This window comes from Pipistrellus kuhlii, unplaced genomic scaffold (genome assembly GCF_014108245.1).
Source record: "Pipistrellus kuhlii isolate mPipKuh1 unplaced genomic scaffold, mPipKuh1.p scaffold_m20_p_15, whole genome shotgun sequence".
NCBI classification, from domain to species: domain Eukaryota; kingdom Metazoa; phylum Chordata; class Mammalia; order Chiroptera; family Vespertilionidae; genus Pipistrellus; species Pipistrellus kuhlii.
Genome location: NW_023425460.1, coordinates 24632842 through 24648226, shown reverse-complemented (window position 1 = coordinate 24648226; position 15385 = coordinate 24632842). Strand labels below are relative to the sequence as shown.

The 15385-nt window shown below is 41.1% G+C and overlaps 1 protein-coding gene across 4 annotated transcripts in view; it reads right to left on the bottom strand.

Moving 5' to 3' along the window:
- Positions 1-334: 334 nt before the first annotated feature.
- STAMBPL1 (STAM binding protein like 1) overlaps positions 335-15385 on the bottom strand; it is a 40250-nt gene continuing 25199 nt past the window's right edge. For 2 of the 4 annotated variants that reach the window (XM_036438498.2, XM_036438497.2), the window contains exons 4-11: positions 14203-14278; positions 12459-12554; positions 9638-9995; positions 8470-8594; positions 6203-6340; positions 2533-2645; positions 1523-1622; positions 335-654 (exon numbers count right to left, since the gene is read on the bottom strand). In XM_036438498.2, coding sequence (XP_036294391.1) covers positions 598-654; positions 1523-1622; positions 2533-2645; positions 6203-6340; positions 8470-8594; positions 9638-9995; positions 12459-12554; positions 14203-14278 — 1063 coding nt within the window. In that variant the 3' untranslated portion in view covers positions 335-597. Of the gene's footprint in view, positions 655-1522; positions 1623-2532; positions 2646-4933; positions 5068-6202; positions 6341-8469; positions 8595-9637; positions 9996-12458; positions 12555-14202; positions 14279-15385 lie in introns of those variants that run through there. The other 2 variants (XM_045581886.1, XM_036438500.2) reach the window with 2 other exon arrangements.

Here is a 15385-nt window from a genome sequence, read left to right as displayed (position 1 = left end):
GGCTTTGCATCTACAGACACTACCAGCTAAGGGTAGATTAGCGTTGCAAGTCCAGCTCCACAAACAACCCATGCTTCCCTGAATAACGTTATCTTTGATTTCTTAGCAGATGAGGCCCATATGCAGCCACAGTTCTTCTCACATGTGGGATCAGCTCATCTCCAAGCACAGGGAAAGGTTGTGGAAGCAGATGGCCTGTCTCAGAGACCCACCTGCTACTCAGAATTCCTTGTTTGGAATTATATTTTATTGGAATGAGAAAAAAAAATACAGCAAAACATCGAATGCTCTGAAAATGTACGCAGGGACCTCTTTAAATACTGGTCATATTATTGTTTGCAGCATAATTTATTATCTGGTCATGGTAGTTGGCTCCATTAATGGGTATTGATTTAACATCATTGTGACCACTCTTGAGACAGAGCAACCCAAAAAGAAAACTTCAAAATGCACAAGAGCAATAAATATCAAACTTGCTGGTCTAAAATGTATAAATATAAAATATCAGTCACTTCTGGAAACATCTTGAGAAAATCCAGGGACCACGTGTCCACAGGCCAGGTATCTGGTGATGACGTTGCTAATTTTCAGAACAGGTCACCTCAGATCCAGCACGATTATTTTTATGTCTTTTACCAACACATGTTTGCATACCTAGGAAAGAAAAAATGTCCTTAGATCATAATGTTTAACAAAATTTTGGGGAGGGAATGTGAATTTTCTAATTTAAAAATGTTCCTGATTTTTTTAAAAAAATATTTTCAATAAGAACAAATGTAATCATGTGTAAACATTTTTAACAAAAAGAAAATATTTACAGAGGCTGCCAAGTAATTTTTATTTAAAATAAATACTAACTTCAAACTAATGTTTCTCAGAGAACCGCCAAGGAATCAGTTAGAAAGAAAAGATGTAGTTATATAATGTTTCTTTCAGACTACACAATGCTAATTAAGAAGTTTTCTTTGAACCGCTATGAAAAAAATTTAATGTAGCCACATTATGTGGAAATCATTCATGAGACATTCAATATTGTTTTATTTAAGAATTGTTTGCTTACTTGGAGTCTGAAGAAAACTGTATTTTAAGTGTCACACAGTTACATAAATGGAAAGATGACATGGGCCAGTAAAAAAAAATAATAGGACAAATTACAAATAATAATTAATGTTCTAGATAAGAAAACTCCAAACTAAGCACTACAATGTTTTATCCCTATTATACTGCTTTTAAAAAAAAAAGTAAGGAGGTAAAAAAGTAAATATCTGTGCCTGGTCGGCATGGTTTAGAGGTTGAGCTTTGACCTATGAACCAGGAGGTCATGGTTCGATTCCTGGTCAGGGCCCATGCCCAGGTTGTGGACTCGATCCCCAGTGTGGGGCATGCAGGAGGCACGTGATCAATGATTCTCTCTCATCATTGATGTTTCTCTCTCTCTCTCTGTTTCTCTTTCTCTCCCTTCCTCTCTGAAATCAATAAAAACATATTTTTTAAAATTAAGTATCCAACAGGGTCTACTCACACTGAACAGCCTTGGCTCCTTGGTGTGCGGATGAAAGCCCTTCTTCTTGCAGGTGGAGACCTCGAGCATGCCGGCACTGGTGAGCCTGAAGACGCCCGTGCTGAGTTTCAGGGTGAAGGAAAGGCACAAAATTAAGGATAGTTTGGGCTTTCCTGGTGCTTTATTTGAATGGCACAAACATATTCCTCAAATAGGAAGGAGGAAGGCACCGCCAACTGGGAATTCCTCAGTGATTTTTTTAATCCATCTTAGGATGACTGGCCCAGAAACACTGGAGGGGCCAGTGCTAACTCCAACCACCTGCAAGATTGTCACCAAGAGGCAGCTGACCTGCTGGGGAGACCCAGAGGAAAAGTGAGGCCTCCTGGAGGAAACTGCAGGTGGCAGATCTTTCTAATTGTTTTAACAAAAGCAGTAATGGTGATAGCAAAAGCAAGTTTTTATGGAGTGCTGGCTGGGGTGCCAGGCACCATGCTAAGCCCTTTACACAGACCATCACCTTGAGTTTCCTACTCACATCGACCTGTGATGGGCAGGTGTCAAGGACCAAGAGGCCCAGGTTCAGGATGGTCAGGCATCCTTTTGAGGGTGCTGACTGGATTCCTATATAACTTTACATGGGCCCTGTACTTATAATTACTCTACAATAAGAATCATCTCCCAAACCTAGAAAGGGTTTGGAGGTAATTAAACAAAGGCTGGAAATTTTCCTACCACAGGAAATAATACAGTGGAACTAACATCTCCAATGATAAACTGGAAGAATAACATCCAAGTTACCCACTTCAAGGTCATGGTACTGGAGAAAGAACCAGTGATTCCCCCACTGAAAAGGACCTTGATAAACAAGACTGCAGAGCTACAGGTACATGAGAACTGATTGCCACCAATCTTTCCCACCCCTCCGAAGGCATGGTGTGCCTGCCTTTTGGAGGGTACACGCTTGGATCCAGCAGCCCCGGTCACAGCCTCACCAGAGCCCCTCCACCTGCACTTACTCAGCCACTTACTCGTTATGCTTTGGTGAACACACAATGGCAATCGCCTCTGGCAACATGAGCTGGTAGGAACAGTGAGTGTGAAGATCCACACTGGACAAGAATGCAGTCTGGGTCGGATGTGTCTACGAAAAGAGAAGAGGACAATCTTATCAGGGGTAGCCGGGTCTCAGCCAAGGCCACAGGCAATTCAAAGAGAAAACGCTAGTTATTTGCTATTTATTTCTTACCATGATTAATCACATAGAAAAATGTTAAAGTGTGTGCTGACATACACCTTCCCTTTTTGCATCTTTGGAATAACTATGACTTTGAGGAGAGTTTCTTGGGAGTGTCCATGTCCTTTCTGCTTATTGGAAAAGACAGAACTGGAAACGAATCATTACAACTCATCTAAGGAGATAGCTCCGTTATTATCTCCATTTTCCATACAGGGACCCTGAGGCTCCTTTACGTAACCTACCTGTGGTCACACAGCTGGTCAGGAGCAGAGCTGTCACTGGAAACCCAGAGGTACTTTATACAAAACCCTGAACAAAAAAGGAAAGTTTTCAGGAAGCTCCCCACATGCTGCTGTTACCATCTGTGGATCGCCATTCCCTACCAATGGGAGAACGGAACTCTTCAGGTTGTTCAAGGTGTTTGGGACTCACCTTGCACAGCCAATCAATATGCACATGACCAGAAGGAAGAGGTTAAAAAGGAATTATCTTCCCGATTTGGGGCTTATATACACATGTATTTATGAGAGACAAATCAGAGGTTCATTCTTAGATATGAAAAACACACGCAGCCACAATGACTTTAAAATTCACTGTCAACCCAATTACCCTCAGAAAAGAAATGTGACCATTTACATCATGAAACCAGGTCCTCGGCATGCACTGCCTGGGTCTGGCCCCCTCCACTAGCTGCAGGGCACCTCGAAGGTTCCTTAACTTCCCCACGCCCATTTCCTCGACTCTAACGTAAGGGTAATCTTTTCTTCATGGGATTGTGAAAAGTAAATGAGACAATCCATGTGGAATGTTTAGCACAGTGCTTAACCCATAGGAAGGAGTCAAAACCATTCACTGGTGTTCATTTAATGTTGTCATAACGAACGGGCATGGGCTCCTAGAACAGCTTCATGCCATTATGTAGAACAATAGCTTGTTCAAGAGATGTAAGATTTAAAAATTCCTTTCTGCTTTATTTACTAGAATAAAGATAAAAATCCATTTACATCGATTTACTGAAAGATACATGTTCTGCAAAGAAAAAAGTAACTCTCGGTCTGCAAAGACCGAGCTCAACTGAGGAATGAAAATTGCCTAATTTTAAAAAACCCAAATCTTTAGTGAAGGCGTGGGTGGGAGGGCCTGATTTCCTGTTACTGGTCTCAGTGAAAACCTTCTTTTGATACAGAGAGCCGTCTATGCCTCGCCTCGGTGAGACAGTAAGATGTGTTCAGAGGAACTCTAGGTTTCTCTCTGGAGTCAGAGAACAGGCTGTCAAGCAGACCAGTCACTCCGCCTGTCCCTTTCGTTCCAGACTGAATGCACACAAGGCATCCTGAGCCTTTTGCTGCTGCCAGGAGGAATCACTTCTACTCCTTGATGACAACTGTCTCCTAGGAGAATGGTGCTTCCCTCTGCCACCTCCTTTATGGAAAAAAAGAATGATGATGACAATTACAATAGCAGCAGATGCCACTTATTGCAATTGAATGAATGACTTTCCATGAATGATCTCATTTAATTCTTACAAGATGAGAGAAGTGCTATTATTATCCCCATTTCACAGGTGAGGAAACCGAGCTAAGCACAAGAGTGCATAACACATGAAGGTCATAGAGCTCATGAAGCTGAGAAATCTAATCTCAACTCCAGATCTGATTCCAATTCAGCCCTTCTTTTCTGTGACTAATTTATATCTGGGAAAAAAAGTTAGCAGGAGAATTTGTTCCTATTATTGTGCCAATAAAAATCTTCACAAAAAGTCATTACAATCACTGAAGTTTAGACATACAGCATTTTAGTGTTTTCACTGAACCGTAACAGTTTGGTATAATGAACTAAACAAAAAGCAAAATCCTGGAATTCTAGAATTATGCCAAATCCATTATGTGAATGACCCAATTTCATTATTGCATACATTAGATACATAGGACATAAGGGAAAAACTCTGATTTCTAATTAGGGAAACTACCATTGACTTTTCGATGTTAAGTAAATTGAATGGACTGTCATTTTTTCTAAATTCATGTTACAATTTATTTGCTACATTTTTTTTTGCTTTAAAATACATTCTTGTTAACAGAAAATCACATTAAACTAAATAATGCTTTTAAAATTCAGCAATTTAAAAAAATAAAAAAATAAAAAAATAAAATTCAGCAATTTCTAAGCAAACAGTAAGGCACATTACTTACTGTTAAGTAAAACAAATAGACATATGGAATGTTTTGCAAACTCTTCATTATAAATAATCACTTGTATTTGAGAGGCAGTTTATGCTTTTCACAAGGCTTTCAAACCTGGCATCTTGCTTACAGCTCACACAAATCTGGTGAGGGAGAGAAGGTTTACATTAGCCCCACTTGGCCCGTGAGGGAAGCTGGAAGCAAGGAGGTTAGGAGTCCTGACCAAAGGCACCTGGAAATTTACAGGTGGAGCTGAGACTGAATTCTCAGTCTGACTATCAGAATGATTGACTAGACAAATTAGTTAAAAAAAATCTCACTAGGCCTCCATTCTATGGAAATCATTCGTCAGGGGTTCTTGAAGGTCCCCAGGATGTGCCCTGGAAAGCTTGGCCAGTACCCCTTAACGGTGGGATGACTTGTCCCTACCCCAGGCCCAGATGTGTGAGACTGAATGAAAAAATCCTCAGAGAAATTACACTAAGGATAGAAAAGTAGAGTATTAGCACCAAAACCAACTGCAATTTTCTGAGTCCCTAGAAAAATGTGCTAAGGAATTCCCTGACATTATCTCAACTAACACTCACCATCATCTTAAGTCAGTTATTCTGATCCCTGTTTCATGGATGGAAAAGCTGATACTCAGATTGCTGAAGTAACCTGCCAACGTCCCTATACTATAATGAACTCTTAGCAGAGCTGAAATTTAAACACATGTCTTTTAATTCCTAAAACTATTCCTGCGATGGCCTGGTGGGTGGTAGGACCTAATATTTTCAGCCCCATCGTTGAGGCCCTAACCCATGGCTTTTTATAGTTTATACATCATTGGCCAACAGGGGAGGTACAGTGGAATACATGGTTCCTACTTAATATGTACAAAAACCTGTTTTAAAGAAACATTTTCCAACATGTCCTTAAAGGAAAAGGGAACATTAATAATTGTCTAGACAAATTGGTTACAAAGCTCACTAGGCATCCATTCTACTCTGTAAAAATCAGCGAAACAAGTCACTGATTTCCAAAAGTACCCTTCCTCTTTTAACCTGGAAATCACAGAAAAAAGTAAGAAAAAGCAAACTATAACCCTTGTCAGATTCAGATTTGACGGATTTAGACTTAACATTGAAGAAAATGCTTTGCTGTGATGCCATTTATTGGACTTGAAAAATAATGAAAAGGTAGGGACTATTTAAAATAAGATGAATTTCCTCAAGGAGGAAAATAACACCATCACCACACACACACACACACTTGAGCCCCAAAGGGCAAACGTACATGGATCCATCCTAGAGTGAGGAGGTCGTGTTGATCCTGAACACTGAACAATTCCTCCACATTCTCCACGTCGCAGTAGTCTGGGCCTGCAGACTGCTTTGGCACGATGATATGGGTGATGGTAAATTCGTTGTGCGTCTGAAAAACAATTAGCAGAAAGATATCATCTACTGACAGAGGAACAAGAAGAAAACAACTAGCAGAAAAAAATTCATATAATTTCTGAATTTTCTGCCCCACAACTTGCATCATCCTCTCCACTCCCCACCCCTCCCCCAATCACAATTCAAAAACAAAGTACAGGTACTGAACTAGGAAATGAATTATATAGCCCAAAATGTGAGTTAGCAGTTTGGAGCGTGAAAGCCATTTTCACAACAGAAAATGTACCATAAATTGGTATTAGCATCTTAGGCTGGTCTATGGCAATTTAGTTAATAAATAATGTTTGGATATATTACATCTATAATGGAAAAATCAGAACAAAATAATAGTGGGTTTGTTTGGAGGGGAAATACTAGTTCCATTCCTTTATGGTGTTACTAGAGGCCATTTCTAAGGCTTTCTGAGGTTGATGGTCTTGGTTTTATTTTAATTATATTGGATTTCACTTCCTTACAATTTTCTTCTACCATTGGGAGATTCATTGAGATTTTCCATAATTAGGTAATCTTTTGGATTTGCAATTAGATCAAGAGAAAGTTAAAATAAATCACCCGCCTCAGGTACAAGATAAGAGAGTTGCAAGGAAGAGGGTTGTAAAGCGGTGGCAGGAACTGCAGTAAGAGCTGTTAGTGTGTATGGCTGTCCATCCCTCCACAGCACTCCTTCTTTGCACTTGGAAGCCATAGACTTCTCTCTAGTCTTAGGGCTCCCTGCAAATGGTCCACTCTTCCTCCAGCCTTCACTGTAGCTCTTCCCTCCATCTTAGTCTCCCATCCAAGGCTCATTTTATGTCTTCTTCAGGCTTGGGGTAAGCATCACTTCTTAGACCCTCCCAGACAAGGCCAGTTTCCTAGTTACACATTCCCTTGACCCTGCACTTCCACTGAGAGAACCCAGCCCCATTTCTAATTAGTCATCTGTCTCATCTTTGCATGCGTCATGTGGCAAGGACTGTGGCTCTTGTAGGCTACTGAATGCCAACACCTAGCACAGTGTCTGGCACATCTTTGTCTGATGAAAGAAGGAAGGAAGGAAGGAAGGAAGGAAGGAAGGAAGGAAGGAAGGAAGGAAGGAAGGAAGGAAGGAAAGAAGGAAGGAAACTTAAAAGGACCAACATATGGTCCTGGGAGGAAGCATTGCCTCCTGAAGGGCAAATAAGGTGACCAAGATGGCAGGTCATTCTGCTGTGCTTGCCATCTGTGCTTCCTTTCTCTTGTAGGGGTGTCGAACTCAATCAGAGAAGGGGCCCAAATCTAAAATCCAGCCTAAATCACGGGCCGAATGGTTTACTGAACAGTCATAAACTGTCATTGTGATGGAAACGCAGCGGAGTGCAGTAATGACAGCGCGGTGCGGGCCACATTGCAAGGCCTGGCAGGACGGATTTGGCCCGTGGGCCTTGTGTTTGACACATGTGTCTTAGAGGAAAAGGAGGATGACACACTGGAATACTGTAGGAGAATGTGTACTGGAGAATAGAACATAGTATGCATTCCATTGAACAACAGTTCTTAAGCTGAATGTTTAGGGCTGAAAATGTTCCTGGACCCAGACATAGAAACTTATACCCAAGGAGACTGTGAAAGGCCAGTCCCAAAAGAAACACTATTCATCTTTCTTGCAAGAAATTAATTTCATCTTCTCTCTTTTCTTTCCTTCTACGTTGACATTGTCTTTCATCACATACTTCAGATAAAATCTTCCATACTTAAATAGGGCCTGTGCCATAGGATTTCATTTGTTGAAACTGTTGCCTTAACGGGAACCACAAAACCCTAGTTGAAAAAGCTGTGGCAAGACGATACCTCCCACGGATAAAAGCAGGCAGCGTTAATTATATAAATGTGTGGGAAACTAACAATGGCAATGAAAATTTGTCTTTGAAGATTGGGTGGTTTTGAAAATCCAAAGACCTGAACTTCTGCCATCCATGTTTTAGAAGGATAGTTCATGAATAATGATAGCAGTTTTATGACATTCATCTCTGAAAAGTTAGTAATATTTGCAACTTCTAGAATGCTACTACACTCTACTCTGCTGATCATGAGAACATAAGTGCTTGGGGAAGTTTCTAGGGCAGAGACGTGAAACAAAGGCCATACCAGTTTTCCGCAGAGAATTCCACAGGTTTCTATTCCTCTCACTGTGTTGGATTCTGCCAGCAGCAGAAATCTGTGGCAAAGATCTCTCGGTAAAACTACACACCGTAGTCCATCAACCACTAAATCTGAGAAACAGAAAAGGGAGATAAGTTAAAAAACAAACAAACAAACAAACAAACAAAACACACACCAAATCTTACATCCCATCCTTCAAAACAGTTTTTGGTGAGTGACTGCAAATAAATATAAATATCAAAAATTACATGACCGATGCTCCACTTTCCATGTGTTAGTTTAAAACGCTTAAAAGTAAACAGTGACTAGAAGGAAGGTAAAACGACCTAAACTTACAAAGAGGTGGCAAAGGACAAGCACTTTTACTTTTCATGCCCCCGATCAACTATGTGCATGGAAGCACGAGTTCTGTTCTGGCTCAGAGCCAATGTACTGTGACATCACAGGCCACACAGAGGACACCTTGCATCCTAGAAAACACAGGGTGAATACTCTTATATCTTTAGGAAAGTTGGTGGTAAGTAAAAAGATGGTGTTTTCAACAATGACAAGCAGCAGCTCAATGTATAAACTGGTCATCTACTTTTAAAAAATAAATAGAAACACAAACTCCATCTGACAGTGTCTGCCAGGAAGAACTCCCCATTTGCTTCTGAGAACTTGCCAGGACAGACATGGCAGCCCCAGCAGCACTCACTGTTGGCAGAAACCCATAAGCCATCTGGAGGCCCAGGGCAATGCTATCCATTTAAATTCAAACTGCCAAGCAAAGTTCTGGACAAACAAGTTTCTCAACAGCTTTCACCCCCAGCATACAGTGTTTAAGATTCATGTGTTTTTTTGATAAAATACATGAAAGAAAAAAAAAAATAATGCTTGGAATTCTTCTCTTTTAAACTCTCTGACTCTCTGTACCATGACCGAATATAGTAGTCCCGTGTATCTCAGTCTCTGCTCTTGCAGGGGCAGATCCTGAATTTCCAGGTTCCATAGAGTACAAGTCACATGGTACAGAGGATTAGCTCTGTCTATGCGTACATATGATGGAGGGGGTCCTACCACGATTGATGAGGAAATGAGGGCCCTCCCAGATGAGAAATACGGTCCCATTAGGAGAGATTCAATGTCTTGCAGGGGCCCATCGCACACTTACTCTGAACCGCACTGAGGGTAGCAGCTGGCTTTAAGGCCCTGTTGACCGGAGGAGAGTGGCTAGTGTAATTGGTAGCATCACTTTTATTCGCTTGGTCGGCAAATACGTTCAGCAGTGAATTGTTCTGGTGTTTGGGAAAGCAGGACAAGGCGCTGCCGTCAATCTGCTCCGACAGCGCCAGGGTTTCCTGGCTTCGCATCTGACCTCGGGCTAATTCCTGCTTCTTGAGTTGATCTTCAAAAAACAGAAACTGCTCCGTTTCCAGCTGCTGCTGGCGCATCTGAGCGACCCGCTTCCTTTCGGCCTCTATCAGTCGCTGATGTTCCAGTTTTTTGAGAACTTCGGCTTTATATTTGTTCTAAAAAAATATGTGGTTGCCAGAGCAAAAAAAAAAAAAGGTTAGTTTCCAAGGCAAGAACATCACACTGGGATTAGACATTCAATCTTCCGGCAGACAGAGCCGCAGTGAGAGACTGCCATCTGCCCGTAGGGACACTCGTGTGACAGTGAGGAAAATATATAAGGTCACAGCCAAAGGCCCTTAACCTGATGCGGGCAGCCGTTATAAATCCGTTCATATTTTACCAGAGACAGGCCATGACAGTCCACATCCCTCCATTCCCCTGTGCTTTTAAATGTTAGAAAATCAAGGTCAGGATGCTTTGCTCAGCCTGACTCACCAAACCCTGAGGAACAGAGTATCTCAGAAGTGGTTATATCACCCCATACTGCAGTGGCTGACATAGTAGCCACCAGCCCTAGGTTGCTATTTCAATATATCTATATAAAAGCCTAAGTGACCAATGCAGCCGAATGAATAACCAAGCAGGCTTCCTGGGGTGATCAGGCTGGCAGGGGAGGCAGTGAGGGGCAACCAAATGACTGAGCAGTAGGCTGCATTGAGCGACCAGGCTAGTGGAGGGGGGGGGGGTAATAGGGAGCACTCAGGCTGGCAGGTAGAGGCACTTAGGGGTGATCAGGCCAGTAGGGGGAGCAGTTAGGGGTGACCAGACTTATGGGGGGGGGCACTTAGGGGTGACCAGGTAGGCAGGCAGGTGAGTGGTTAGGAGCCAGCGGTCGAAGATTGTGAGAGGAATGTCCTGGATTGAAGAGGGTGCAGGCTGGGCTGAGGGGACTCCCCCCTCCACCACCACCACCACTGTGCACAGATTTTGTGCACCAGGCCTCTAGTTTAAATATATTAAAATGAAATGAAATGAAATTAGAAATTCAATTCCTCAGTCCTGCTAGAAATTGAGTACCATGTGGCTAGTGTCTCCCCCATCAGCAAGTTCCAGAGAGCAACTCCTGTCATTGCAGGCCGTTCTGTGGGACAGGCTGCTCTGGGACCCTTTGCATGTGACTCCAGAACTCCTACTGTTGGAACTTTACAGAGAAGGGGAGTCAATAAGAAACATTTCTCAAAATGTGGTCCAATCATCTCTAGTACAACAAACCTGCACTTTTGTTTAACATGAAATTCCCAAGTTCCCATCTTATCAAAAATATCCAGCTACTATTAGGTAAGAATATAATTTTTAAAAAGAAGAAGTTCAACAAATAACTGTGAATTAGACTTTGGGAGCTACTGTGAGGTAGTTGGGGGTGGAGGGGGTTGGATGGGGAGGGCACAGCTTACAGCCACACATAGAAACCATATAGTTGTTACAGGGCAGATTCTGATTTAGTGTTGCTTGGGTGGGGCTGAAGATTCTGCATTTCTAACTGCTCCCAGGTGACACTGGTGCTATCTGTAGCCAGGGCTCACCAGTGTATCTGTCCATCTCTCCTAGGCATAAAGGAGATTTCTACATGTCATACACGTGGGACTGTGAAGTCAGACCGTGCAACAGCTGCTGAGGCTGTTTCTCCCAAGGAAATCTGGAGTGGACAATCAGACGCATTGCTGAGTATGGAAGGGAGACTTAACTGGGCTTTTTTTCCCTTGCTATTGTTTTGTCTGAGCCTCCAGAATCAGTGTTATCTTTCATAGTTCACATCCAATCAAGTCATCAATATCCACACTTGCAGGAATCTTCTGATCTCAACATTTTCTCTGTCACTTAATCAAAAACATCACTCAAACCTCATCTCTGGCTATGCTCAAAGAACGTAGAAAAGTTCTGTGACCGTGTTCAGACTAACTGAAGTCGGAGTCAGCAAAGGTGATGACTCCCAGAGCACATAAATATATGAACAAAAAAAGGCAAAACAATCCTTGTAAGAAAACTGAAAAGAATTTATGTTGTCAAATTGGGTCTCCTATAAACTGGCCAATGTCTTCTGTCAAAGCCTTTCAGTCTCATTATAATTTTTACTCTTTATTTAATAAGAATCCAAAAGCCATCATCCCTTGATGATATGATTATATTTCACCCATACGATTATAATTCTACCTCAGTGAAGTATTGACTGCAGTATGTAAGAATCTAATTCACATTTCCAAGGTCTGCAAATTAGATACATCAGAAACCACATACTTGTTCTTCCTAGCACCTATTAGCTCCATTCATCACCAAAGAGCAGGCAGCTGGCTCAAGGTTACATTGGTAAGAGTTGATCAAAAAGCTCTATTAAAATCTCTGTAGGAAATCTATTTTCTAATGCATCACTATTAGATGTTGGAGGGAAATGAAAATACCACATCTTTGGTGCAAGTGCTTAACCCGGAAATCAACATGAATTTTTTATTGGTGTTACATCACTGCATCTTTAATTTTTAATAAAATGTAAATGACATCTAAAAAACTCATATAAAAATGAAATTCAAAAATATATTTGCACAGAAAAGGCATGAAACAAATGTACCAATTGGACTTACTTTGCTTTGCATATGGTCTTGGTATTCTACGTTATATTTCTTTAAAAGGTCCTTTTTCAATTCATCTGTCCTTGGAAATGCAATCTCCTTCAGTTTCTTTTAAAAATATATATATACACATATTGATTAGTGGGGTTTTCAGTATAGTCTTTCAGATCATCAGCTGAGAAAGAAAAACAGCTGGAATGTGAATCAGAAATCAAAACACAAGTAACCAAAGATGATGGTGGAAAAGAGATCTCTTTTCTAGGCTCCAAAATGTAACTTCTCGGTAGGGCAGGGGAGAAATGATCCCCTCTGCAATGCTTAGCTGCATTTTGTTTGGGTAGATGCCCCATTTTGAGGCAGTGGGTTTGCAACTTCACATTCCACAGTATGTAAAGATATGTCATCATATTCAGAAGGAATACTGAAGAACATGATAGATAAGTGCTCTTAGGTTTGACAGACTATAAAATGCACTGAGGAATGCTCCATAAAAACATAGATTCCCAGGCCTGAACCCAGGTTTACTGAATCCACATCTTTATTCGAAGGGAAAGGGTTGGGGAATCTAGATCTCAAACAACTTCCCAGTGACTCTCAATAGCTGAGAAACCTGGCATAGTGCAAGCACACCCCCCACCTCTCTCTTTAGAGATGAGGAAACAAAGGCCTAGAGAAATTAAAAGGCTTGGCCCCTATCACTGAAATTCAGATCTCCAGGCTCTTTCACTAAACTTCTGTTCTCATAATTTTTTGTCATCATCCATTCATCCATCCATCCAACAAGCATAAAGACATGCTTCTGAATAATTTTTCCTACAAGCAAAAACAAGAATAACCCCAAATTAGAGTAAATTAGTCACATTGGCAGCCGGGGGACTTTTGTTTCCAACAGGACCCTCTGAGGTTGAATGAGCAAGAGAATTGAGGGCAAACGCTACACAATGGCATGGAAATGAATGACCCTTCAGGCAAGTGTGCATAGGAAATTTTTAAAATAGTGATGACTGTTTGACAAAATGTGAGTTCTGCTTATAGGCAGCATCAGGCTTTATGTAACTGGTAAGAAAGCCTTTATTCCACTACATGGTAAAACACCTTTGGAGAGTTGTTTAACATTTCATGCTGTGATTGGCTTTGTCTACATTGTTTATCTTCCTTCATATAAAAGCAACCCAAATTATTTAAGACTAATATATGAAAAATATGTTTTAAATGTTACTTTAAAAGGATTCACTTCTCAGGTAAAGATATTTGAAACTATATATGTTATAAATGTTGATGAGGAATAAATACATTTCAACAATCTGCCTTTTCCTTGAGAATATTTTGGGCTCCCCCCTAAACCCTAGCACCTTAATACTCAATGCCTTTCAAAGTTTGGGGGTTTGGGACTGCATAGAATAATTACACCCAGCCAGATGACTCAAGGATGGAGAAATAGATAGCCATTCTGTCATACTCTGGGAGAAATGGTGAGATAATTTCTTCTTCACTCCATAAAGTGATTGAGCACATTCTTGCTCTGTTTCCTCTCTTCCCCTTCCCTCCACTTCAGTTCCAATTAGACATCCCACACTGGCTCAGAAATGATGATTAAAGGTCAAAGAAGAAATCGAAACATCATGGCTAATGGAATGAATCTTTGTGCTTCAACTCTCAAGAGGATGAGACAGAGGAGGAAAGGAAGGGGGTGGGAACCAGTAATGGATACTTGTGGGACATTTGATGCCACAGGGGAGAATCGACCCTACAATACCTTCATAATGTCCTGCTTCTCAGGGACTGCACATTGCTGGTAATCTCGATGGCTGGGAAGCTTTTCTACAAACAAGCTAGAGAAGGAGAAAGCAAGTCTCAGCATTATCTGACAGAAAAAGATGAATGATTGTTTTACTATGAGAATGAGCCTCCCTTTCCAAAAGGACACGCTAAGTAAAGTATTATTTAATCTATATTCATTTCACCTGCCTAATGGCATTGAGTATGATTTTGGCTTCAAGGGAGTGTTAAGCTCAGAAAACTAAGCCCTGAGGTTAAGAGGGTCAGGATGATTCCTAAATAGACCAGGAATCACTTGGTGTCTCTCAAGGTTCTGGCTACTGAATCCCACCACAGCACCATCATACTTATGCATGAAGCTGGCAACACAGAGTATCACGTAAAAATGTAAGAGTTTGGAAAGATTGATATGATCCCTTCTCATGATTAAAAAACACTCAAAAGGCCAGTGGTGATTCAGTAGTGTCATGGTGGATATATCAAAAACTCTCAATTGAAAATTTGTAACCAAGAGAAATAACAGCCAGAATCCCTAGTGCCGTGGTTGGCAAACTGAGGCTCTCGAGCCACATGCGGTTCTTTGGCCCCTTGAGTGTGGCTCTTCCACAAAATACCACGGCCTGGGTGAGTCTATTTTGAAGAAGTGGCATTAGAAGAAGTTTAAGTTTTAAAAATTTGGCTCTCAAGAAAAATTTCAATTGTTGTACTGTTGATATTTGGCTCTGTTGACTAATGAGTTTGCCAATCACTGCCCTAGTGGATTAAGCACTAATTAGGAGGTAAATTATTTTTCTTGTTCCATTTTGAGGATCCGGGGACAGCAGAGGTAAAGGCAAGTTCTTAAAGCCAACCAGGTACATCACTTCCAGATCCAATAAACTAAAAGTAATGCTTCCATGAGATATTGTTTCCATGGGGTTTTCTTACTAATGTTTCCCCAGCCTGAACAGTAGTGTACTGCTCAGAATAAGTGCTCAATAAATATTTGTTCATTGATTGTGATAGGCTATAAATACTATTTTGATCAGCTAATTGGTGCTAACTTATAATCACTGATGTTCTGCTGTTTACAAAGCACGCATGAATTCGTCATGTCACCTATAGGGTAGCCTGGAATGGTATCCTAACTCTCAATTCTCAAGTGAGAAAATTAAGGCTTT